This window comes from Rattus rattus, chromosome 1, assembly GCF_011064425.1.
Source record: "Rattus rattus isolate New Zealand chromosome 1, Rrattus_CSIRO_v1, whole genome shotgun sequence".
In the NCBI taxonomy this organism is placed as follows: domain Eukaryota; kingdom Metazoa; phylum Chordata; class Mammalia; order Rodentia; family Muridae; genus Rattus; species Rattus rattus.
In genome coordinates this window covers 29,317,525-29,344,241 of record NC_046154.1, presented here as the reverse complement: position 1 = coordinate 29,344,241, position 26,717 = coordinate 29,317,525, and the positions used below count along the sequence as shown (strand labels likewise).

General features: G+C 52.5%; 1 protein-coding gene and 1 long non-coding RNA gene across 5 annotated transcripts in view; both read right to left on the bottom strand.

The window, feature by feature from the left end:
* Znf362 (zinc finger protein 362) overlaps nt 1–14,695 on the bottom strand; it is a 34,153-nt gene extending 19,458 nt beyond the window's left edge. The window contains exons 1-2 of one of the 4 annotated variants that reach the window (XM_032897470.1): nt 14,407–14,695; nt 3,058–3,183 (exon numbers count right to left, since the gene is read on the bottom strand). In XM_032897470.1, coding sequence (XP_032753361.1) covers nt 3,058–3,095 — 38 coding nt within the window. In that variant the 5' untranslated portion in view covers nt 3,096–3,183; nt 14,407–14,695. Of the gene's footprint in view, nt 1–3,057; nt 4,746–13,816; nt 14,211–14,406 lie in introns of those variants that run through there. The other 3 variants (XM_032897489.1, XM_032897496.1, XM_032897480.1) reach the window with 3 other exon arrangements.
* A 4,959-nt stretch (nt 14,696–19,654) lies between these two features.
* Nucleotides 19,655–20,720, bottom strand: LOC116886931. Its single transcript, XR_004386195.1, has 2 exons — nt 20,428–20,720; nt 19,655–19,903 (listed from the first exon to the last, which is right to left on the bottom strand). It is a non-coding gene; the product is annotated as an uncharacterized LOC116886931 (long non-coding RNA).
* Between the last annotated feature and the right edge of the window lie 5,997 nt (nt 20,721–26,717).

The following is a 26,717-nucleotide window of genomic DNA, read 5'->3' as shown; positions in this document are numbered from 1 at the left end:
ATCTCCCTGACTTCCCATACCCCAGGCCTTTGGGATTTCTCTCCCAGGGGGAAAAAAAAACCCTCCACTCAAGACCACATGAGGGGGCTGTGGGTTCCGAGGGTTCCAAGTGCCCACCTTGTACCAGGCACACTGACTGTTACCTAGAATAGGAACTCCCGCCGTGCCCGCTTTTAGAAGTGAGGAAACAAAGACTGGAGTGCCAGAGTGACTGGCTCTGATCATACTGCAAGTAATGTACTACTGAGACCCCACTACCCTCAGACCCCAAGACCGGTGCATTAGCTCCTGAAGTGTTCAGGGAGAGGACAGAGCCTTCTGGCCGTAGGCTTGTGAATGTGTCCTGCCTCCTGGTGGCCTGGTTGTAACCCCATGAGTGGACATGAGGTAAGGATGGGGGGAGGGGAGACCGAGGAGCTAACCTATAGGGGAGGCGGGAATGGGTCCACCTGTCCTGTTCACCCTGATATCCCCGGCCTCCGGGACTAGAGTGCTTCGGTGTGGATTTAAGGAGGGAAGGAACAGAGAATAGGATCCCGAATTCTCCGACAGGCAAGCCCTCCTGCTTTCTAGCTGCTCGGTTTACACAGGGCTCTCTGTGGAGAGCTCTTCAGAAGCCCATGAGGATGACAAGCAGGGAAGACATTTTGCCACCATTTCTGGAGGGACCCATCAGTCATTAGAAAGGACACCTCCTCCGGGCTGCAAGGACTGGTACCAGCAGCCTTGGATACAGTCCCCTGGGCTGTTCTCTGCATCAGGAAGATGGGGTGAGACAGGCTACCCTGCTCCAGGGCTCTGACCACTGCACTAGGCTGCTTCCAAGCAGTTCTGGGGAAGTTGTTCTCCACTCCTCCACTCCTCTAGGGAGCCGAGGGCTTGCCCAGGGTCCCACTGCTGGAATAAAATATACACTACTGTTTATCATTGACCACTGAGTAGCCTGGGATAGCCCCTGCCTTAGTTACACAGCCAAGCACAGAAGGGGAGGCTTTACCAGGGCATCACACAGCCCCCTCCTGGTCTTTCTCTGCCCTTCTCCAGCTAGGAGTCTGTCAATGACCTTGGTCCTGGCATCCACCTACTGTATGCCAGTGGCAGAGAGCAGGATAGGCCCATTGCCTGGTACTCACGGGCAATCTGGCACGTGGGCAAGACGTTCCCCGAGGAAGGGTGTGATACAGGAGAGGCAAGGACGGGTACTCACTCAGGACAGACAGGAGGAGGAAGGTACAGCGATGTGGAAGATGAACACCCTCCCAGGACTACAATGGTAGGGGTCACTGAGGTCAACCTTAGGGCCTTGAATGCCAAGATGAGACAGGGGATAGAAGGAAGGCAACAAAGAGCTGGACCAAGGGAGCAACGTGGCAGAGGGGACACGAAAGTCGGAGGGGAGTACACTGTGGTAGAAGCAGGAGCCAAACCTGTGGGGGCTGAGTGTCCACACTGGATGGGCAGAGCAGACACGGGCAGGCAGCTGGGGCCTTCAGCACTGGGCAGAGACTGGCAACAGAGAGCCACGCACCTTGACCCTGACCCTTGCAATTCACCTACAGCTGCCATTTGTTTCTCTTGTTCTAAAAGGTAAGGGAAGTTTAACTGTGGAAGGCTGACATTGTCTCCTGGAGCTGTTTCACAAACTCTGGGCCAGACCAGGGACCAGCAAAGGGGTTGGTCGGATGTGACTGCCTCCTGAGGCAGCGGCAGGGACTCAGAAAAGAGCTCCCACTTATGAGGCCTACGCACCACCAGGCCACTCCCTGCAGAGCCACCTGAGCCCACGAGGGGTCCCTGTGCATCTGGGCCTTCTTATCTTTTTCACAGTTTCCCACCCAGCCTCCTACCCTCAGAATCGGGCAGGACCCCCATTCCCTAGAAGCTCAGCACCAGTGGCCTATCCACCCAGGAGCTCTAAGTACCAAGAAACCTGAGCCTCCACCTAGAGTTTAGGCCCAGCTCCCTCCTACCCCTGCCCCTCCACAGACTGTCTCAGAAGCTGCTCTGCAATCAGTCCGCCTGTGCTGGCCCTGACTTTCTCCCGTGGCAAGCCCCTTCCCCTGTCACCCACCTCTGAGCAAGTCACAGACACACAGTGACCCTCCCACCTCAGACCGGTCCCAGCTGAGAAGGGTTGAGAGGCTTTTTTCAGACACTCTCCAATCCACCCATGCCTCCCCAGCAGTCTGGCCTTGAGCACTTCCCTCCCCCCCACCAGGAAACAGCAGGCTCTGGTTCTAATCCTGATTCCACCTCAGAATGTGTGACCTTGGGCAAGTCTTTTGCTCAACTTCCTAGTAAGGGAATAAGCTGCCTCGATGCTGGCCTACCCTGCAGAGGTGAGCCAAGGAGGCCTCCAGGGGAGATGAGTCTAAAAAGAGTGAGTGGGACTCAACCAGCAGATGGGGCAGGCATTCGGGTAGAGGTAGCAGTGTCTGCAAAGGCCTGTAGGCAAGCGAGATGAGGGGATGTGTGGCCTCTCAGAGAGACAACAAACAGAAGAACATGGACAGTCAGCCTGGGCGTGGCTCTGAGGTGACCCCTAGTTCTTAGGCCCGGGGTCTAGGTGTCTGCAGCAGTAGGTAAAGGGGTGAAAGGTGTGGTCTGTAAGACCCTGTCAGTTACAGCAGGTTCTAGAGAAGCCAGAGTGGGTGGCAGGGGAATTCCCAATTAGAAGTATGAGTTTAGGGTTGAGGCTGGAACCAGAGGGGAGTGACCCAAGGGGCCTCTATGGAGAGCAAGTGGCCAGGGAAGGATACAGCTGTCCCCACAGTGTGGCCTAGATCTCTGGACACTGACGGAGACAAACAGTTAACACAACATGCAGACAGCACCAAACCCAGACGGGACAGACACAGACCTGTGGCCACAAGCATGGACCCATGGGAACAGGAAGCCAAAGCCACCAACACTAACAGGGCAAGCATACCTCCCCCATGAGACCCCCAGAGGACAGCAGTGAAGGGCACTCAGCACTCTGATGGACACAATGCCTTGATCCCCAAAGAACAAACCCCTCGTTAACAGACCCGCAGTCTGGAATCACAGGTTCCTTACCTAGAGGGTCCTTTCCCACTTGGTGAACTTCTACTCATCCTTCAAGACCCAGCTCAAGTGTTCCCTCTTCTACGGAGCTTTCCCTGAACCCCCAGTCAGTCACTTCCTCTGTGTTCCCAACGGCACCTTGTATATGGGAATAACAATAACAATAATAATAAAATGACAGCTACGGTTGATTTAAACACCAATGTGCTGAACAGATTATGATTCGAGTTATTGACTCTTCCCAGTGACTTTGTGGAATGAGCACTTGACAGAAGCGTAGCTCATAGACATCAATCAACTTGCTCGGTCACACAGCAAGTGAGTGAGGGAGTGAGGTGCCACCCAGCCCTGTCCCAACCCTAAAGGGACACATGCATTCTGGCGTGGTTCTTACACAGTGGCTAGAGAATCTATAAGCTCTTCCCAGGTAGGCTGGAATCTGGGATCTCACCTGGGCCAGCATCCTACCCAAGGTGGGCCACCTACAATAGGCTGAGGACTGTAGCAGGATATTTACAGCCATTACTGCAATAACAGACCCATAGTACAGATGAAGAAACTGAGGTCCAGACAGGCTAGGCAACGGCTGAGGCTACGGAGCTCAGTACAGATTTCAAAGCAGGTCCCTCTGTCACCTTTTCCCAGAAAGCCTCTGAAGCCAGTTTAGCAAACTCCAGAGGGAAGGGCACACTAAGTACCAGGCTCTGCCGCATGGGGAAAGCACAGACTTGGACCAGGGGACACAGAGGACACACAGCCCATGGTGGGTTGTAGGTAGTGGGGGGCACAGCTGCTAGGGTGAAGAAGTGAGGATTGTCAGTTCAACGAATTTAGGCTCTGCCCTCCCCAAGCCACACCACAGACATTAAAACTGAGATCCCCCAGTCCCACATGGGAACAGACTTTCAACAAAGCCAATTGGGGTGGGAGTGGGAGGGTAGGGATGGGGAAGTGGGAGGAGCCGGATCTAGACAGCAGGGCCTCTGATTATAAGGAGGCTGCAGGGAACCACGCCCACGGAGGGGGGCCGAAGAGCCCAGAGGGCGGGGCTAGCCTCAGCTGCATGAAGGGGAGGTGCTAGCCTCAGATGCATGGGGTTTTGTCTTTGTTTCTCTGATTTCAAAATTCCCAGTCATGGCATTCCGTTTCTTTAAAATGAAGACAATAAATTTATTATTTAAAAAAGTAAAAGAAAGTGCTTGGGAGCCTAAGGGGATAAACTAGAGACTCATGGGAAAGTCAGCTCAACTGATGCGGGGCTCTCCAGAACCACTGCGCATCTGGCCTCTCACAGCCCAATCCTAAAACTAAGCTGGGGGAATGTCAGGAGGGCTTCCTGAAAGAGGCAACACAATGTGCACTTTGACCCTGATTAGGACTCCACAGGTTGGAGCCCAGAGTAGGTCTCTGCCGCTCACCAGGCACTCTGGCCCAGTCCTTCCGCTCTGGCCTCCGCTATTGAAGAATCCCGCCCCTGCGGGCTCTCCATCTTCACCCTACCCTAACTACTCCACTCACCGCACCCCGCCCTACCTAGAAGCTTTCCAGGCTCCCTACTGCAGTGAGGATGACTTGGGTCATGTGGCCAGTTCTTGTGGTCATTGGTTGTCCTCTGACCTCATTGCTTGACCCACTGCGCAATGGCCACCCAGGCTGACAGTTCCTCTCCCCACAGTATCCACTTTCCCTCTTGCTTTCTCTCTTTCAAGGACCCCAGGACCACTCATTGGCCAATCCCAGCCCCGCCCCCCACGGTTCTCGATGCACAGACTCTTCTATCTACATGTGGGGTCGGCTAACCCCCCACGTGGGCTCTGTGCCCTGCGCCCTGCACGCCCATCATCAGGGCCCTTCCCACACCTGTCTTTTCTTAGCCATCCTAGACATGGTGCTCCATCAGAAAGAATCAAAGACCTTTTGGCAGCATCTGGTGTTTGAATGAGCGAGTGAATGAATGAATGAGTGAATGATTGAATGAATGAATGAATGAATGAATGAATGAATGAATGACAGTGTGCATGCATGGTTAGGAGGAGGGAACTAAAAGTGTTACAGTCTGGATGAAAGTAAGTGTCCTCCCTTCTCTGAGTGCCCCCTGCATTACACTCGGCCCTGCTGCCCATATCTGCTCTATCCCATCCCCGCTGACATGAGGAGGGGGCAGTGTGTGTGCCGATCCTTAAAGATGGGAACAGCCCGTGCCCGCGGCCAATGGTTCTGCCTCACTAGCCATGGAAAGTCAGCTGGCTTCCGCCGCCAAAGGGGCAAAGAGAACTCTGAAAACGAGAACACCCAATTACTGGTGGGGATGCAGTGACGGCGACCCTCCTGTGGGTGATCGGAGGGAGTGTGAACCGGAACGAGCATCTCCAGAAAGAATCCACCCATGATGTGTGAAGAGCTCGAAGCACATTCAGAACCCCCCGCTCCCCAGCCTAGTGAGCCCAGGCTTGGTCAGCCATCCCTAGAAAACAACCCGAGGTTCCATGCACAACGCTGCTAATGTCCGTGGGTTCTTAGAAGCAAAAACCTAGGACAGCCAAACTTGCAAGCGATAGAGAGATGGCTCTGAAGTGACTCTCCTGAGACTGTGCACAGAGGCACTGCTGTAATTTGTTCAATGTGCATATGAGCCTCTTAGGGACCAGGGGCACAGAGGACTAGGGAGCTGCCCACAGCCAAGCAGGGAGTGTGGGGATCTGATCCAGATTATGGGGGTCTGGAGTTCAGGCTACCACACCCATTAAAAAGTATAGTTAGTAACGGTCCATGGGCAGTTGGGAGTTACTCGTGAGACAGCAGCCAGGAGGCCAATGAAAGATAAAAACCAAGCTCAAGATGGGCTGCCACTAAGGAACTTGAATGCTAACAGTGGTGCGGGGGGCTGGAACAGGGCAGAGACAGGGCCGGGGGCTGATGTACTTCATAGCTGTGTTTTACAACTTTTCTATAATGTGGCTATGTAGCTGTCTTGAGGGATGCTCTTAGAATAAAATCGCGGCTCTTGCAAGCTTTGTTTGAAAAGCAAGGCACCCTTGCCTCCTATCGAAAATGTGAAGTTCTCCAAATTTTTTCCAACAGAGAAGCTAAGGGTCTCACTGCAAGCCCCAGCAGCACCCATGGCCCCAGTGGAAGGGCAGTTAGGAAAGGACTCAGTCTCATTACATCCAGGGGCTCCACCGGCCAGGAAGACAGGCCAAGGGGTAGCCCAGCCTGCCTGTCACTCACTCTCCCACAGAAAGCCTCTTATAGGTCCACTGCTTGGGGAAGTCCTCACTCCACAGCTGTCAGCCAAGGCTTCCTCCACAAGGTTCTGCTGGCCACATTCTTCCCCACCATCCTCAACCGCACCTACCCTTCTGCCCCTCTAAGCACTTGTACTGCCCACCCCAGACAAGCTGCTTTTGTATGCCAGCCTGGGCCACGCATATGCAGGTTCTAGAGCAGGAATCCTGAGACCACACTGCCATGGGTGAACGGTCTGGTCATTTGTCTATCCAGTTCCCCACACAAGCTGTGAGCTGGGTGAGGACAGCTTATCTGAGGGTTCATGGTTACAGTCCCTGTTCCCCAGTCGGGCCACATGGCTCAACAGACAGGTCTTAGACTCAAGGCAATTTTCCCCCAATCTTTCCCCCAATAGGAATCAGGTTACCCAGTTCCACACTCCTTTCTCAGACCTCTAAATATGGTCACCCCAACAGCCAAGTGTGACACTTGAGGTTAGGACCATAGCAAAGCCACCAAATTGGAGGTGGGCAGGGCCCAAGTCACATTGGTGCTCTATAAGGCCTGGAAGGGCTCAGTGAGGCAGGGTCCCCTCATGTCAGAAGAGCAGAGGGTTAGACAGAAGCATTCCCAGAGCAGTGAACCCTGCTCTCCCTGACCCTGAAGAGCAGATGTGCACAGGCAGGAGTCAGGAGACGCCATGGCAGCATGGTGATCTGGAGCAGGTAGAGTGTAAGGCAGGTACAGAGCGGTTCACGTACTGAGGGAGGGCCCTGAGCAATCCAGAGTAAAGTTTCCAGGACACAAACCCTATGTGGCCAGGGGGATGGCTGAGAAGGGACAAGCAAGAGGCTTTGCGAGACGCTCAGGTGAGATTGCCTCTGCCTGGCTCTTTGAGACCCACCCAGCCACCCATGCTCAACATCTGCCTCTCACAGCCCCTCTGTCCTCTAAGTCCCCCATTCCATGAAGCCCCTGTTGCTGACCAGTTCATTCTACCCTTAAAACTGCAGCGAGGCCAGGCCAGCCTCAGGAACTGGCCTCCGTGAACTTCCTGTGAAGAACAAGACTGAGGATCCTGGATCCAATTAGGGCAGGTTTCGTAGCCCCACAGGCCTGGGAGGGCAGAGAGGGGTGATCCTAGCAGAGGGCTGACCTGTGCACACAGTGCCCTCCCTGACCTCCCACTCCCCCATCCCTGTACCCTCAGCAGATTCACACACAGCACCAGACACCCCGAGACGGCAGGGCAGTGAACCTTCTGCAGCCTGAGATACCATCACCTTACAGGGGCTTTTCTCTACTGCGAGCTCTCCCAGGGGATGCCGGGCTGATCAGGGTGATAGTCTCCAACCCAGGTCCCTTGAGATGCTCTCCAGATCTTTCTCACTTTCCTCCCAACCTCTCAAGAATGATGCTGCGAACATTTTGAAATGTGGCACACTCCCAGAAAGATGTCTAGAACCACCTGGGCAGCATGCTAATGTATCAAAAAGCATCCTGTCAGGACATCTGGGTGGGTGGGATGGGGCTTTACCTTGTTCTACTTCAGATCTGCCCAGTCCCCAAGCCCTGACCTTGCCCTCCAGATTCTCAGAGCACTCCCTGATTTTGGGTTGGGCATGATGTTCTGTAGTTACTAAGCCACTTAAGTTTATAAATCGATGAGGGCTGAGGGAATAGAAAAGTTTGACAAGCCTTTCTGGGTCTCTGGGTCCTTCTCTAGGAAGTGAAGGGGCTCAACCAATCACTGCTGGGAAGAGGTGGGCCTAGGCTTCACAGGGCGGTTGAAAGGGTGGGTTTTATAGTCAGAGAGCCCAGGCCTGGGCCTTGGGAACACCACAAAGCCCAGAGTTCAAATCATATATAAAAATGATTTTATATATATATGTGTGTGTGTGTATATGCATGTGTATGTATATATATAATATACATATATACACACACACACACATATGTATGTATGTATGATTGGCCTATAGGAAAGTCTTTGACAGGTGAGGGTGGAGAGTGTGTCGCAGGACGGCCACAGGGAAGACAGTACAGGTAACATGCATAAGGTTCCAGAATAGTGCCTGGCTCTGTGATATGCAGTCACTACGCACGCTAACCTGCCCGGGACGGGCTCCTAAGGTGCGAGGAGAGGAGCCTTACATACGCGCTCCAGTGTCTGGGGTGCGGGAGCCCCCTTCAGCTCCTCTGACTTTTCCCCACACCAGGGCTGCTCTGCTGACTGACACGGATCTATCTGTCTTCCAAGACAGGTCCCAAACTGGGAATCCCAGAGTCTGCTCTGAACTCCTCCATGAAGTAGTTCTTCCCCTCCCATGTAGGCCATCTGCGGCCAGGTCAGGCAAGGCTCAGGCCTGAGTAAAGGCTAGCAAATGGAACGGACCCCAGGCAGAAGGACCGGGTGGTCACGTGGGTGAGCGGTCCGGGGAAGACTTACTACAAACTGGACCAAACTCTCCCCAACCCTACCTGGCTGCTCACAACCTCCCCAAGTTCTCTGCCTTCTCCTGTTCATGAGTGACTCCACTTCTCCAGGAAGATCCAGGCAAGGAGTGGACACCACTCACAGGAGTGCCAGGGGACACAGGAAGACTCAGGAATGGTGGTAGAACATGTATGACTGTGTGTGTTTGAGTGGAGTGGGGAGTCTACTCACCACAGCCAGGTGTCCCCCAACAGAACCCCAGTACCTGGCTAACTACACTATTCTCTGAGGTAGAGGTTCTCAACCTTCCTGATGCTGTTACCCTTTAAGGCAGTCCCTCGTGCTGTGGTGACCCCCAACCATGAAATCATTTTCATTGCTACTTCCTAACTGCAATGTTGCTACTGTTCTGAATGGTAACACAAAGATTCCATATGCGGGATACCTGATATGTGACCCTATGAAAGGGTTGTCTGGGACCCCCACCCACCCACCAAGAGTCACAGTCCACAGGTTGAGAACCGCTGCTCTGCCTTTGCCCAAAGCTCAAAATGGAGTATCTTTACTGGCCACCACAGTAGACAAGAATCAGCAGGTTGAAGACTCCGTAGGCCTTACAGTCATCTCTCTCAGCGTGTCTGTCACACCTGACCTACTGATGACACCACCTAGCCACTTGTCCCCTCTGGGGTTCCAGAAAGCTCTCCTCCCACCACAGCCCCAACACACTTCCACAACAGTTGGCTTCCTCGGTGTCAGGCATAGCCCTTTGCTTCAGGAATGTTGCCCCGTGATGGGGGGAGGGGATGGTACTCAACGGGGCATGGCTACTCCAACCAGGGCTTCCTCCTGCCCTTGAACCCCCAGGCACAGGCTGGGCAGCCTGTTGAAGCCTGAAGAAAGCCTCAGGAGACGCGTACAGTCTTAGACACAGCCCACTCCTCTTCCCTAACCCTATAGTTTCCCCAGTAAGAAGACATCGGCTACACAAGCATCATCAGATGCCCACTACAGAAGCAGAAAGTGAGTCTCATTTCCCTGAGGACGTCAAGCCTGTCAGGGACCCCAAGCAAGTGTCAGCTACAGAGATGGAAGTGGGGGTGGGGGGCGGGGGGAGGGGCGGGCTCAGGCAATACTTAGCGGTCTCTGTATACCCATCGGTTCATTCACTCGTACGTTCAAAACTGCGCACCAAGGCCACCAGACTGACCCAGTCAATGCCCCCTGGAAGCCGGAACCCTAATGTGGCTTCCCACGGTCATTCACAGGAAGGTGTAGGAACTCTACACGTGTAAAGAAGAAACGGTATCCTAGCAGTGACAGCCACCTGACCTCCATGGGTGACAAGGGTTCTGGGGAGGAATTCTAGGGGAGAGAGCAGAGGCTCTTCAGGATGTGGGCAGAGGTCAGGTAAGCTGGGCTTCCCCACAACAACTGTGGGATCCTAACCAGACCCAGCAGTGCACCCACCTGGCACCAACCACTCCTCGATTCCCCAGAGAGAAGCTCCCTGACTTCTCCATGTCTACACATCCTCAGCTGCAAAAGAGGGTAACAAGGACAACTGCTTATCTCCACAGGCACAAGGCCTCGGAGAACGAGGTCTGTCACAAAGTAAGCACTCTCTGCTGCTCCCTAAACACATGGTGGCGATTCATGACAGGGTCACGGTCAAAGTGTCAAAGGTTCTGGGTGGAAAAGCTGCTTGGGTTTGTACCCATTCTGAGCCTGAGTCTGTGATTTAATCATCTCATTAATGCCTAACAACAGCCCCAAGATTCCCAGGGGAAGGTGACAGACCTCGATGTAAGATCATCTCCCAGGCAATGCCAGGACACCGCGGCTGCCACCACACCTGGCTCCACAGCCCGTCCCCACCGCTGCCAGAGCCTCACTGGAAGCTTGAGGGGAGCTTAAGCTTCCCTAGAACTTAAACATGTCCCCGGGACAGACGGTGAGAAGTACAAACAAACAGGAGAATGAGAAGGTCTCAGAAAATACGAAGAAAACACGAAGGGGCTCACGTGACAGTGGGAAACTATTTACAGCAAATGGTCAGCAAAGGCCCCTTTGAGGAGGTGGTGTTCGATGGTGCCACCAGCTATGCAAGGATTTGGGGAAAAACATTCCAGGCCAGGGAAGGTGCAAAAGAAGCTATCGCGACTAGAGGTGGTAAGATAAGGGGGTAGCAGGGCAGAACAGGGCAGGGCAGGGCTGGTGTAGGAAAGCAGAGGTGAAAGGCCAAGGTTGGAACTACAGAAGCCCCCCAAAGGCCCAGCATTAGGCGACTCCTTCTTCTTCTAAATGTTCAGGAAGCAGGGGAACTTTCAGCAGGGGAAGAGAGAGGCAGGATGGGACTGTCGGGGTCCACAGATCATTTGGCATTCTGAAAACTCCCGTCATGGTTTACAAAGTCAAGGCAGGGCCTAGAAAAGTCAGCGACAATCCTTGTGGGGCAAGGAACATGCAGAGATCCCAGCACATGCCCGGCTGGGGGTGGGGGACATCCAAGCCACTGTTGTTACTTCCACCTAGGGCGGATGAGACTAAGGAGAGCACTGTACAGGTGCTCACTCTGAAGCTCACACAGGTACAGAGCATGCTCAGAGCCGACCCAGATGGGGCTCGATCTTAGGACCCAGGCTCCCTGCTAAAGAGACTCTGACTCTCTCAATCCCTAGGAACGTATCTGAAGCCCTGGCTTTTCTCCCTTGTCGGCATTAGAACATGACAGGGCTGTATTTGCCTCTCATATCTGTCCAACCTGGGCTGGGGGAGCTGGATTGATCGGATGGATGGATGGATGGATGGATGGATGGATGGATGGATGGATGGATGGATGGATGAATGAAGGGACGGACAAGCAGACTACTGAACTGACTAAACCATAAACTAAGGAGTAGACAGTGGAAGAACAAATGAATGGCCTAGCCACAAATGAGAGACTATACGAACAGTAAGAATATGGTGGGGGTTGGGGAACCACTGCCTAGGGAAAGGCAGGGCTTAGCTAGCTTCAGACCGAGGCCACAGCTCCCTCACACACCAGCCTTCTCGCCTACAACCAAGCTGGCCTCCATTTCCCAAGGTCACAGAGGGACGACTCTTGAGCCCCCAGGACCGACCTCTTTAGTGTGGCCATTATCCCCCCCAGCCCCTGCACCAGCTAGCACCTCGACACTGGGCCCAGTGGTTCACTATCTCTCCAAGCATCTCATAGGAAAAGGAGGCAGGAGAACAGGGCTCCATCCAGAACTAGCGGGGGCCAGACTTTCAGCCAGTGCCTTCCTCTCTTGAGTCCAGATGACCTCCCAGGGCCTTTCCATCTCTGACATTCTTCGGGGTGGGGATGAGCCTCTGGATTTTTTACACAGCCACTGGGGTCAGCACAAGAATTTCAGACCAAAAACTAGAAGTTGGGAAAGGTCCTGCCCACAGCACCACCCACTTAGGAAAGGCCCACACAAGGAGTCTGCAGGCCCGAGTTAAAGCCCTCCTCCGGTCACTGCCCAACCTCTCCAAGCCTCAGTTTCTTCTATCTTAAAATGAGGTCAACTGTCCCCCACCTGAACATCTGACCTCAACTCAGTTTTGGGAACGGTCTACCATGGCTGCAGCCACGTATGACACTGTGCGCCTTGCAAAGTTCCGGTTCCTGAAAAATTTTGATAACGGGGTCCAAGGGAAAATGGGGGGGTCACACTGTCCTACTCCTGTTCAGTTCTGTCCACGACAAACTATGTGGGTGACAGCTCTGCAGAACAGTACAGCAGACAGAACCCAGCAGTGGATCCTGGCCTCAGCTCTCCTCTACTGGGCAGAGAAGTGTGACTCTTGGGCCTCAGTTTCCCCATCTAAGACCTTGTTGGTTCATAACCTGGTGACCTAGGCATGCCTACCTCTGCAGCTCAACATTCCCAGACCTTGTCACCACTGACTGCCCTGAGGAAGCTCACAGAGCCTGGTGAAGCGAGGATACAGATCTGAAGGGAGACTCCTAGTGTTTTCCCTCCAGGAAATGGGGGTGGGGCTGGGGTGGGGGCCCTAGATAAGCACAAAGGCTCTATGCTTATACAGAGCAGGGTCCTCCCAGGACAGATTCTCCCAAAAAGGGGGAAAGACCAGGTTCAGATTTTATGGGCCTGGCCTCTACCACTCTGCTGCCTGCACAGTCACCAGCAGGTCCAGTCAGACACTTCAGAAACTCAACTGATGTCCAATCAGGAGACTTTAAAGTGGCAGGCCTGGTGGCAGAAAGGAGTTAACACAAACAGAGGAGAGGCCCTGTATCACAAGGGCCAGGCAGCCAGCTACTCCTATGTAGACCGGGACCCACAGGAGCTGCAGGCCTGTTCCCAGCTAAAAACCCACCACTAAGGACGTTCATTAACAGAAGCCATCTCTGGAGGCTAAGAAGACCACCCATAACTGAAGGGGGTTCTTCGACTGCGATCAATCAGACTTGCCCTAAGAGGGGGCTACCAAAACTTCCTGTCCACCAAGGGGCTCTGGCCACCCATGAAGTGGGCAAGCCTCCCTCCACCTCCAACACACACAGCACCTAAAGGGTCACACTGCTGGAGGACAGGGTGACGAGAAGGGTCTTCATGACAGGGATCTTAGGTCCAAACCCTGGGCCCACTCTAAGCCGCTAGAGCCAGCCACCTCCCCCAAATCTGGGGCTACAGTTCCTTACAGTACCACTTTGATACAGAGCCTCGTCCAAGCGACTCCTCCCCAAAACTCTCACCTCAGCCCTACACACACACACACACACACACACACACACACACACACACCCACACACACACACACACCATCCCCACCCACGCAGCTCTGGGGAAACCGGCAGTTAACTTTTCCTAAAAAACCCTGCAAAGGCGACTAGCTGGGGGTAAGAAACAGAGAAATGGGCCCCCATATCCTTTCGCGGCATCTCAGGGCCCTCGGGGGAAGAAAAAAAAAATCTTAAAAAAAAAAAAAAAGCAAGAAAGAAAAGAAAACTTTCAGAGTTAACTTTAAATTCCCAGCCCCCTCCCCCCAAATCACCCGGCAGCTTCTCTCCCCTTTATTTTTCCTTTAAAGTGTAATTGTATTGTGTCTCACCTCCCCGAAAGGCTCCCAGCTCTCTCCAAAGAAAAGGAAAAAAGCCAACCCTTCGGGTGCCCCCTCTGCTTCCAGCCGCCTCTCCCACATTCTCAGACAGTTTTATTAAAATCTTCAGACAAAAGAAAAACAAAAATGGCAGCCTGGCTTATTTTTAAAACAGGACAGGGACGCCATATTCTGCAGATCTGCAAAAAAACGGAGAAATCCGGCACTGGCCGCTCCACCCGGCCGGCTGCAAAGTGCGCGAACCGCGCCGTTTGCAATCCGTTTATTTGCATTAAGCCCCATGAATCATTGTTTACCGGAGAATTGCAGCAGGTTTGAATAGCCCGGCTTAGGAAAACACACACGCACACACTCGGAGACCAGCCCCAGACACGCCGCGGGAGACGCTGCCTACCCCGCGCGCGCAGCCGTCGCCGCCGCAGCCGCCCCGGGGCCGGGCCCGAGGCACCGGCGCGACCCCCAGGCCCACGCAGCGCGACCGCCCCGCGCTGACAGCGCTCGCGCCCGCCCGGCCCCGCCCCGCAACTCGGCGCAACTTTCCCGCGGCGGCCCGCTCCCCCGCGCCCCGGGCCCGCACGGACCTGGCAGTGCTGGCGGCGCTCCGGGACGCGGCCGCAGCCCCGAGCCCGGCGGCCCGAGCAGGGCCGGGCTGGGGGCTCCCGGCTTCGGCGGCGGCGGCGGTAGCGGCGGCGCGCGGCTGGGGCTCGGTGCGGAGCGGCGCGCAAACCTTCCGGGTCGCCTGCTGTTCACTTCTGGGTTCTGCAGGCGCCGCGGCGGCGGAGCCGGCTGTGCAGCCGCGCGGCCCCCAGTGCGCTGGGCCCCGCGAGCGAGCGGCGTCCGGCCCCCCGCCTCTCGGCTGCGCAGCCCGCCCCGGCCCCGGGGCTCCGGCAGTGGGCGCGCCCGGCGCTGGCGACGGCGAGGAGGGGGGCCGGCGGGGCGGGGACGGCCGCGCGCTGGGGGCCCCCGCTCGGCCCCGGGCCTCGTCTCGCGCTCGCCGCCGCCGCCGCCAAGGAAAGTTGCGCGCGCCCCCTGCCCGCGCCGCGCCCGCCGGAGGCTGAGCCACAAAGGAACTCCGCGCCCCCTCCGCCCGCCCGAGCCGCGCGGGGAGGGCACCGGCGCTCGGCCCTAGGACAGCCCCTTCCCCAGCAAGGGGGCTCCCGGGGCCCGGACGGCCCCGGCCATTGTCCCGCCCAGACTCCGCTCCCGGGTGGCCGTGGCCTGGGGACCCGGGACTGGCTGGCCACGCTGCTCCTGGGAGGGGTGGGGGTGTCCCTCCTTGGGAAACCACAGGCTGGTGCGGACCCCCACGGTGCCCACCCCCCTCCACGGTGACAAACGGTCAGGCTCAAAAATCCGTGCTAAGATTTTTGTTATTTATTTCTGGAGAAAGGACGTGGGGGCGGGGTGGGGGTGCAGAAGTTTGCTCAGGCCAGGACACGGCTTCCCAACCCTAGGCCTGAGCCCCAGCGGTGGGGCAGCCAGGGGCTGACAGCACTTCTGGAAAATCTATCAGAGGTGGCACCGGCTGTCCCCCAGCTCCAGACCTCAGAGCCATCTACGCGACTCCTCCTCCCGCCTCACCCTCCCCAGCCAATCAGTCACCAAGTCCTCTTGATCCGGCCTCTCGGGCTGTGTCAACTTCTAAACTTCACTTCTACCTGAGGAGGCAGACATTCCCGATTCCAAACCGCCTTAGATTTCTGTTACACTCTGACGTCCATCTGCCGGCCTAGAGGATCAAGGCTGCCTCTGCTTTCAAGAAGCATCCCAGGGCAGGAAGGACACAAAAACTGTCCTGCCTTCTAGGAAGTAAAAGTTCACAGGCATGTGTGCTAGTTGGCTAAGAGCACAGTTCTGCAGAGTGGACAAAATCGCTGTCCTCGTGGGGATTCCAGTCTAGCACAGGATGTCGCACACTGGGGTAGCTGCAAGGTGGGACCCACAGAAGTGGTTGGTTCCTGCTCAAGCATGAAGCACACAATTCAATGCACAGGGCAGAGGCACAATAAGCAAGCGACACGAATTTACTGGAATGGTATTGTATTGACAACACAGAGAAGTCCATGCTCCTAGAGAGACAGGAACTGTTTTCAGAACATGGCTCTGGGGTGAGTCTGAAGGAGAAGAGAGGAAGGCCTTTTGGTTTCCAGAACAAGGGTAAAACAAAATGACTAGCCCAGAGCTGAGAAGGTTCTGTGAGGAAACGCACCAGCCAGCGATGGCAGTGAAGAGAGAAATCACCCATATAGAAGACTCAAGGTGGGGGACATGGGGCGTGGGTTTTACAGAGTGACTTCCTTCCAAAGAGCACAGTCGGAAAAGGAGAAAGAAAACTGATGAAGGTCACATCAGCGGTGATGAATCATGCTGATGTGTGCACATTTTGACGTGTGATGAAAAGCAAACCTTCCGGGGCTGGAGGGATGACTCAGAGGTTAGAGTGCACGGGGCTCTTCTTTCAGAGAACCTGAGTTTGGTTTCTACCACCCAGCTACTGTAGCTCACAATGGCCTATAATTTTAGCTCCAGGGAATCTGATGCCCTCTTCTGGGCTCTCCAGAACCTTCACTCATAGGTGCACCTACCCCCTCCCCCAGAGTAATTAAAAGCAATAAATAATCTTAAACAAACAAACAAACAAACAAACAAGCAAAACAAAACTCGTTAGAGGTTGGAGAGATGGAGGACTTGCTGCTCTTTCAGAGGACTAGTGTTTAAGATTCCAGCAGCCATGTTAAACAGCCCACCACTGGGGGTTGGGGATTTAGCTCAGCGGTAGAGCGCTTGCCTAGCAAGCGCAAGGCCCTGGGTTCGGTCCCCAGCTCCGAAAAAAAGAAAAACAAAAACAAAAACAACAAAAAAAAAAACCAGCCCACCACTGCCTGTAACCCCAGCTCCAGGAGATCTGACCCTCCCCTGTGGTCAGTCAGGGGCTCATCCAAAAATCTCCGTGGTGCAATGAAGGTGAAGGGTCCCCAGCAAGGTGGGACCCTGAGACCTCTCCAGTCCGCTGAGGGCCCACCACTGGCTAGACTTGCCCACCAAGCCAAAAGACGGTGAACGATACTTAGGCAGGGCGAAGTCAGAGGAAACTCTGGTGAAGGTGCAGCCTCAGTTGTAGTTTACCGCCCAGGACTGAAGAGTCGTGCAAAGGATTTGAGGCTTGGCACCATGAAGAGAGCCTATGAGAGGCTACTGGGGAAGCCTAGTTGCAGCAGAAGACCCCAGTGTATTGGAGATGCCAGAACCATGGGATCAACACCAAGAACAGCATCGGCAGTGGAGTGGATCGACCTGAGCTTAGAGTGCTACAGAGGGCAGAGCTGGAGAAGTGATGTCAGCTCTTTGGAGGAGCCCATCAGCTCATGTGTGAATTCCAGACATTGAAACAAGAAACTGTAACATTGAAGTTGCCTTGGAGACCCCGAGATGTTCCAGATGTTCGAGTTGCCAGAGTCATGGGCTATCTGCTGAGGAGAACTGCTAACGGAGTGGTATCAGCTCAGGAGAAAAGAAGTTTGTTGCAGTCAACAAAGATGAAAAAGGAATTGGAGATCAAGACTGCTTTGACATCAGACATGGAGGTGCAGAGTTTGGAGTCTGCCCAGCTTATTTCCTGTCTTGATTTGGGAATCACAGTTAAGTGATTGGATGGATCTCAGAAGAGACTTTGATCTTTTAACATTGTTGAGACTGCTATAGACTACGGGGACTTCTGAAGTTGGACTAAATGGATTTTGTGTTATGCTATGTTTAGGTATGGCCACCATAGACTCATAGGTTTGGACAAGCCTATGGGGGCCAGGGAGTGGAATGTGATGATTTGTAAATGCTTGGCCTAGGGAGTGGCACTGTTAGGAGATGTGGCCTTGTTGGAGTAGGTGTGTCACTGTGAGTGTGAGCTTTAAGACCTCATCCTAGGAAGAGGGGAGGGGAAAAATAAAAGAAAAAAGAGACCCTCACCCTAGCTGCCTGGAAGTCAGTCTTCCACTAGCAGCCTTCAGATGAAGATGTAGAATTCTCAGTTCCTCCTGCACCATGCCTGCCTGGATGCTGCCATGCTCCTGCCTTGATGACAATGGACTGAACCTCTGAACCTTCAAGCCAGCCCCAACTAAATGCTGTCCTTTATAAGACTTGCCTTGGTCATGGTGTCTGTTTGCAGCAATAAAAACCCTGTGGGCACGCACGCGCGCGCGCACATACAAACACACACACACACTTTCCTTTTTTTATTTTATGTGCATTGGTGTTTGTCTGCATTAGTATCTGAGTGCATCAGATGCCCGGGAACTGGAGTTACAGACAGTTCTGAGCTGCCATGTAGTTGCTGGGAATTGAACCTGGGTGCTTTGAAAGAGCAGCCAGTGCCATATCTCCAGCCCCAAGTGATTTTTTTTAATGGCAGTACCTTGGTGGGATTCTTTTCTATGAGGCAAAAAATTTCAGGCATATTCCACTAGTGGTGAAACAAAATACCCCACTTACTTCTCAGACCAGTGAGGATCATTAAAAAACAAACAAAGGGAAACCAGGGAAGTCTGAAAGTCACAGCCTGGCAGAGCCTCAGAAGACAGGACAACTATGTGCAATGGGATTGCCCTAGGTGAGGCATTGGGGCAGAAAAATAGGTATTAAAGCAAAACTAAGAATCTCTAATCAAACTATAGATTCTAATTAATTATGTCAATAAAACTATCTACCAATAATTGTGGAAAATTGTATCACTTAGTCATAATATGTTGGTAATGGGGGAAGAGTGTAGGAGTATATAAGGGGGACCCTCTACTATATACTCGAAGTTTTGGTAAATATTAAAATAGCCCTTAAAAATAAAGCCTAATAATTGGGTGTGGTGTTGCATGTCTTTGAGTCCAGTATCACAGGGGCAGAGATAGGAGCATCTCTGTGAATTTGAAGCTAGCCTGGCCTACAGAGCAAGTTCCACAACAACCAGAGCTACACAGTGAGACCCTGAATACATACATTCATATATAAATACATATATACATACACATATACACATATATACATACACACATACATAATACATATACACACATACATACATAATACATACATAATACATATATACATACACAATATACACACACATATATACCATACACACATATATACATAGATACATGCATACACATACATACACACATACATACATACATACATACATACATACATATTAAGCCTAAAAAGAAAGCAACCCTGACTATACTAGTTATGGCGTTGTTGAAAGGTTCAGCTCATCGCTGCCCTGAACATCCTAGGGGTCCTCAAATGTAACTGTGTGGCCATCACTCGTACTTAGAATAACCTTAGAAAAGGCATCAGGGCCCAAGTCCAAGGACACAGGACACTGAAGGCATTGAGTGCAGAGTTAGGGGTTTGTGTGTGCAGAAAACATCAGCAGGCTCATCCCTGCCTTGCCGGTCTTTTCTCTGACCACCCACAAAGCTGTTACAACCAGCATGGGCACCATCCCATGTCGCCGTATCCCTTTTCTTATGTGGCTCCCCCATCCAGGGCTCACCTGTCCTTCCACAACACCCTCCCTGACCAGTTTCACCTCACCCTTCAGATTTTAGCCTAGCCATTTAAAAGCTGTGAGGAGGAGAGGTGAGGGGGCTGGACAGAGAGCTCAGTGGTTAAGAGGATCCACAACCGGAGGTTTACAACTGCCTGCAAGTCTACTTACAGAGGACTGCTGTCCTCCTCTGGACTCCTTGGGCACCTGCACTCACACATACATGTTCAAGCCCATATGAACACACACACTGTACACATAATAAAAAATAAATAAAGTAAAATCCATTCAGAGCCTTCCAGAATTTTATTAATGTGGCCTCAAGGTAAATGATATGCCATGACACACAGAAGCCGGAAATAGGACACTCAGCAATTTGCCATTGGTATTGACATTCTCCCCGCTAAAGCCAGGTAGGTGGTTCCCTGTCCTTCAGCCCCAATCACCTCCCTGCCCTTGCTTGCGCTCCTCCATCTAGTTTGGATCTCAGTGGTTTTCTCGATTTCTTCTGTCTGGGAAATGTCTATTAGTCAAGCCTGCGAGCAAATATCAACAACGTTTCTAGGAATCCATTGTAGATCCCTTGTATGATAGAGGTGTGCCTTCTGGTTCTACAGAACTCCTGGGGCCACCAAACGTCCTGCTAGCAAACTGGCTACAGTACATCCAGTAAGTGCTTACTGAGCAGACGGATCCTCCGATTCCACGCGTTTTTACTCTCCCTTAGGAAGCCCTCTGTGACTGAGGCTGATCCCTCTCCCCGACCCCATTTCTCTAATGTGGACAGTGTAGCTCCGGACTCCATTCTACCTGCTGTGTAGATCTACTTATCCCTTGAATATGAGTTTAAGAAAAAGAAAATTAGCAGGATCTCACTGGGTAACCCTGGCTGACCTGGAACTCTCTATGTAGATCAGGCTGCTCTCAAACGTTCAGAAACCTGCCTGCCTCTGTCTCCCGAGTATGAGGATTATAAGCAAACACCCTGATACCAGGCCAGGGTAATTTGCTTGAGGAAGGAACCATGGCTTACATCTTCAATAATTTAGCACATACTCACCAAGTGCCTACTGTGGGGTCTCATTCAGGGCCCGAGGTTCTGCAGAGGCAGCGAAGGGCAAACCCTGGTTCCCATTCAGACAGAGCACAGTACTACCCAGACTGTGCTGTAGTAACAAAGGGCTCCGAACCTCAGGTGTAGAACACAACAGGAGATTGCTGCTGGCTTGTGCCACTTGCTCACATGGATCCCCTGCTCTAGTCATCGAGGACCTTAGACTGGCTAGTCACTGATATCTTTGAACAGTACCATTGGAATTTAGTATTGTCTGAATGGCCAGGTGCATGGGTTTTCTACTGCTCTTGCCTGGAAGTGACTCCTCTCACTCCTCACCATCCATTGGCCAAGACTAGTCACATGGCCTGTCCAACCGCAATGGACGCTGGGAGATTGAGTTCCCTGTGAGGAAGAGCCGTAGCTATTCGTGATGTGCGTGAACTCTCCAAAAGTTTGTTCTCAGGGACAGGGTTTAGCAAAGAATTCCTGTACTGGTTTATTTATTTATTTATTTAGGGCTTATGAGCACTACAGAGGATAGATCTGAAATGCCGGGAGGCAGAAGAGATCCTGGTGAACTCTCCAGAGGAAAAGGGATTTAAGCTGAAACCAGGAAGAGAACTGTGATTCTAAGAGAGAGACTGGCATATAGAGGCCCAGAGCGAGGAAGAGCTTGCCACACAGAAGGGATAACAGACCTGCAATCAAAAGAGGCAACTGTGACATGATCCTGAGGGATGGGTGCTTCGTGTGGGCCCAGGGAGAAGAGGATTTAGGATTTCGATTTTATAAAAATCAGGCATCGTGTAACAATCCTATTATGGACCTCTGTCTTGAGAGTATGGCATGGTGTTGCTGACTTGACATCACAGGAGCTGTGCTTACACACATGCGTCCCACAAGACTTCTCAAATAGAGGTAGCGAAAATCACCGGAGCCTCAGCTCAGATTAAGACCCATTCCCTCCTGACACCCCCCCCCAGATGCTGTAATCCTGCCTTAGCTGCATCTGGCTTGGGAGGTGCGATTTAGAGTTCTTAAAGGGTGGTTAACTGGAACGGGCACTCCAATAAAGCTTTGGGGTTTTTTTTTGTTTGTTTGTTTGTTTTTGTTGTTTTGTTTTGTTTTAATTAAGAGTATTTCCCATGGAGGAGAAGGGCTTTTCAGTGATGTGGCTGTTTGGGGCTCACCTATGAGTCCTTCACCCACATTCCTGTAAATAGACTCAATTCGTTGTTTGCCAGACTGGAGTCACTCAGGTAGATGGAGTCTTTGGCTGGTTGTTGATGCCCAGTCTGGGTGAACAGACATTTAGTTGTTCACATGTCCCTAGGAGAAATCACACGCATGACTTCTGGCCCGAGTTCTATCAAAAGTGCTCATATGGTCACGGGACACCAACAGACTGGAATGGGACAAAGAGCGGAAGTAGGGGTGCCAAGTGGGGAGACTTTCAAAGTCTTCTTCACGAAGGATGAATACAGCTCGGACCATGAGTTAGTGGTGCAAGTGGAGCCACTCCGATTTAGTGCTGGACAGGTATGGGGGAAGCAAGAGGCTTCCAGGGCAGCCCACATTCTCGAGGGAAACTAAGTATTTAGCTCACTATTTAAAAAATAATCTTGTGTGTGGTGTGTGTAGGAGTGGGTGTGGGTGCTGCAGGACATGTGGAGGTCAGAGGTTAATCTCAGATTCCACCTGCCTATGCCAGACTAGCACCCGGCATGCTTGCAGTCACTCTCCTGTCTCCTACCTCCTATCTCGTTGTAGGAACGTTGGTAATACAGACACTACATGTGCGGCTTTATGTGGGTTCTAAGGATTTTAACTCAAGTCCTTCCACTTGCATGGTGCATTAGTTAGAGTTCTCTAGAGGAACAGAACCCACAGAGTAAATACCAAGAGAGAATTTATTAGATTGGCTCACATAATATGGTTGGGCAGTCCAACAATAGCTGTCTCACACCAGGGAGGCAGACAGCTCAGTAGTTGCTTGGATTACAAGCCTGGCTGCTTCAACAGTTCCGATCTGGCACCGGCAGCCTAGAAGATTCCTGGAGAGCTGCTGGTCTTCGGTTCACGTTGGAAGCCTAAAGAAGCCGGTTCTGATGTCAGCGAAGGAGACAGAAGCAAGGCAGGTGAAACTGCCACCTACATTCAAAGTGGCTCTTTCCTCATTAATTACGACAATCAAGACACCCCCACAGACACGCCCATGGGCCACCTCAATGGACCACCGCTCCCTGAGAACCTCTCCCAAGTGATTCTAGCTTGTGTGGAGTTGACAGTTAAAGCTACCCATCGCACATGGCAAGCACTTTACCCACAGAGACATCTCCCCCAACCCGCTAGCCTATTATTAAGCAGACAGATCTTCAGAACTTGAGATAAACCACAGTTGTATGTGAGCTGAAGAAGAAAAGTTCTGCATTACATGGTGGATTTGAGCCTCCAAACCTGACTTTGGCCCTTACTGATCTCTGTCCTTAACTAACATCGGATCCCACCTTGGTGTCTGTCTCCAGCCACACAAACCTGGGCAATGCGTATTATTTCATTTCCTGCAAGGCTTTGCACACGCAGGCTCAGACTGGATGCTCCACCTAACCACACCCACAGTCTCTTCACCTAGGGAAACCCTTGCTCACCCTGTGTCAGGACCCAGAGCTGGCATTCTAAGGACAGCCTTACGCCACCTCCAGGTTGCTCTCGTAACTTCAAGGGCCTCTCTCCTTTCTGCACAGCTGTTCCAGCTACGATTCTGCCTTCAAATTCCTAATCGTTGGCTCTGATATTGGATTGCAGACTCAATACTTCCGTGCTCATTCATGTCATACGAATGCAGTGGGTATCAACGTTTCGAAGGTGAAAGGGGCTCAGAATGCATGAGCTGAAGTCTGTGATCCAATGTTGACTTGGTGGGTATGGTGACTGGGAAGAGGGGAGACCCTGGGGAGGTGGCTCAGTGCCCTGCGCGAGAGAGCAGATCTTTCTCGGCTTGCTGCCCCTTACCTTAAAGTGATGTAAACATCCTCCGGCTCCTTAAACATTTAACAAAATGAACCACGCACTGTGGTCAGGTGGCACCAGGTATCCTGGCTTGGCGCTTGGGGGTGGGGTGGGAAGGCTGAGTGGAGAGTACAGACAAGTGGAGAGGTGCTGAGATGAGAATGCAGGAGGGAGAAGTGAAAATCACTGGGAATCGAAAAGCTCTTGAGCACACTATTGGACTTCCACCAAGGTATGGGGGAAATTCTAGTTAACTATTATCCAAATCTGCAAGGCTGAGGGATCAGGGTTCGAACAGGAGGAAGGAATGTCCTGACTGGGCTTCCGAGACAGCCCAGAGACCACCAGGAGTCTGTAATTCCAGCTCTGCAGTTCAGGTCCACTCTCAATTGCCCAGAGGTAAAGGCCTCATTTTAGCCATCCTCCTGTCTCTGACATCAGGAGGGCTGGGATCAGGGATTAAGATGAGTGGCAGAGAACAAGGCAGACCAACAGAGCAGGGCCAGCAACAGGCCAGAACCTCATCAGACAGGGCAGGACAGAGGACACGAGGTCCCAATACTGTTAAATCCCTGAGCTTGTCGGTGCCTCTGGGCTTTTAAGCTCTTCGCCGGAGAAACGGCCAATAGAATAAGGACCAAGCTCCATCTATGGAGAGAGTACCAAGGCTCTGAGGTCCGACACTTGGGGGCCAAACCTTGCTTTCCACTACATATAGGACCCCAGGAGATGTCAGTCTTCTGCTCCGCCTTGACGTTTCCCACCTCCGTCCACTGACCTTGAATTCAATAGGTAGCCATGGATGAGGGACTTGGGATCCTCCCACTGGTATCATGGATGCCGCCACACCTGGTTCATGCAGTGCTGGAGGTGAAACCCAGGGCACGCTAGGCAAACACTCTTCCAAGTGAGCTCTGCCTCCAGCCCTGAGATACTAGTCTTCTAGTCCGTAAATGGGTACGGTAATCTCTCCTCAGCGGGGCAGGGTGTCAGGATTAGAACACATGCCAAGCATTAGCTGTAAGAAGGCATCTACTGGGCTTTCGGTGGGAGGATCTTGTCCAGAGAAGAGCAGGTACCTAGAACTATGCCCAGTGCATGCCCAGGGATCCTTATTCCTAGGAGGATTAGAGGAGCTGTGGGATGTAGGAAGGTAGAGTCATCCACAAAACACATTTAGAAGGTGATGCCCCTCGCAGTAACCTTCAATAGCCTTTCTCCAGGCCTGGGCCACGTTCTCTGGAGGGACACTTCCCACAGCGCTTTGCCAGCTCTCTTTTATTGCTGGCCTAGGGCTGTGAGAGATGGGCCCGCAAGGCCATAATAAAAGGACCAGCAATTACTTTCCCTTCTAATTACCACTCCCAGTAATTAAATAATAATGGCCTTTGTCCCCTGGAGACCTCAAAACAACCAGCATGCTAACATCTAGCCCCCTTCTGCCAGGAATGGAGAGCCCATAGGGACAGGATAGGGAAACTGAGGCAGATAAAAATTAAAGCCAGTCACCCTAGGTTACACACAAACCCCTGAATTAGGGAAGGTCCTTAGAGAGAGGCTCAGAGTGGCAGATCACTGAGGAGGTGTGTTTGAAGTCCCCCCGCACAAACATTTGTGGCCTCAGTGGTTCACTCCCTTTTCTAGGCCTCGGTTTCCCCACCTGCAATAGGAGCTGAACCAACATTGGGCTTCAGTGCCGTGTGCACTCGCCACAAGTGGATGGTTCCGAGTTTTACTCCGCGCATACACGATCTTTTTGCAAGCTCCATGTTGCAAAAGACAGAAGTCTATCTTAAGCTCACAAATAAACAACGTCGGGGCTGGGGCGCGGAGCAGCAAAAGCTGTGAGCAAATCAAGGACCTCAGTGTTACAGTTCGGATGTGGAATGGCCTCCGAGGGGCCATGGCTGAGGGCGTGGTCCTCCATCCAGCAGTTTTAGGGAGGGTGGAGACTTGAAGGGGTGAGGTCGAGGGAGGGGTCTTCTGCTGGTTGTGGGCGTGCACTTGAGGGGCATATTTAGACCTTAGTCCTATGATCCCTCATTGCACATCCTGCCCATGAAGTGAGAAGTAGTGCCCCACCCCCACGCGTTCCTGCCAAGGTGTGGTCCCTAAAGCAATGAGCCCATCAGTCCATGAACTGGACTCTCTAGGACTGGGACTCAAATAAACTTTCTCTCTCTCTCTCTCTCTCTCTCTCTCTCTCTCTCTCTCTCTCTCTCTCTCTCTCTCTCTCTTCTCTCTCTCTCTCTCTCTCTCTCTCAGTCCACAGTTCAGAGCTACAACCACCTATGGGCATCCTTCTTTATTGGCCTTGCCTTTGTCAGGGGACCACCTATGGATTCATCTCTGCAGCTAGTAGGGCAACATTCACTCCCAATGGTCACTTCAAGAGAAGGGGCCAGTTCCAGGAGAATTAGGAGCCCGAAGAAGGCAGGTAGCTTCACAGCTGGAACAGATGTTCTGCCTTGGGCCTGCCCAACAGGGTAAGCAAGATGTCATTAAACCAAAGTGACAACAGAAACTTCCAGGAATGCAGAAATACTGGAGGCTTACCTAGGAGGAGGAAAGAGAGCTCTGGGACTTCAGGGATAGGCTTAACTTCGGAAGCCACTCCTCCTGACTGGGCACCCACTGTGGAGAGAAGCACTTCGCAGTTTTTTTGTTTTGTTGTACTGTGTTTTATGGCCCATATAGGCCCCTTTCTTGGAGGGTGAGGCTCAACTTGGCACCCCTCATCTTTAGGAATGACTCTAGTGGGGGCTAATGGACCCCATGACACAAATCCGCCCGCCCAATCACCCCTCGTTTTGGGTTTTCTTTTGGAGCTGCTGGAGGCCATGGGCCCAGAGGAAACCATCTGAAACAACAGAGGGGAGAGATGGTCGCCTCCTGCCTGACCACAGCTGCCCCAGAGTGCAGCCGCTCTGCAGGCCTAATTTCCCTTTGGGCAGCTGTATTGGTGTCTGGGGCTGAGTTACCATAATGGTAGCTTGAAACAATGGGGATTTATTATCTTTCTTCTGGAGGCCAGGAGTCCAAATTCGATGTCCATAAGCCCACACTCCAACCTCAGGCTCTAGAAGAGACTCCTCCTTTAACCCTGATGCGTGCCCGGCTCTCATCTTCACCTTCTTTGTCTCTCCGCTAGTTTCCATCTTTTAACTCCGAGGGACTCTAGTCGGTGGGTTAGGATCCAAACGGGAAATTCAGAACGATTTTTTTGTTTGTTTGTTTGTTTTTCTTTTTCCTGCTTCTGGAGATTGAAACCAGGGCTTTGCATA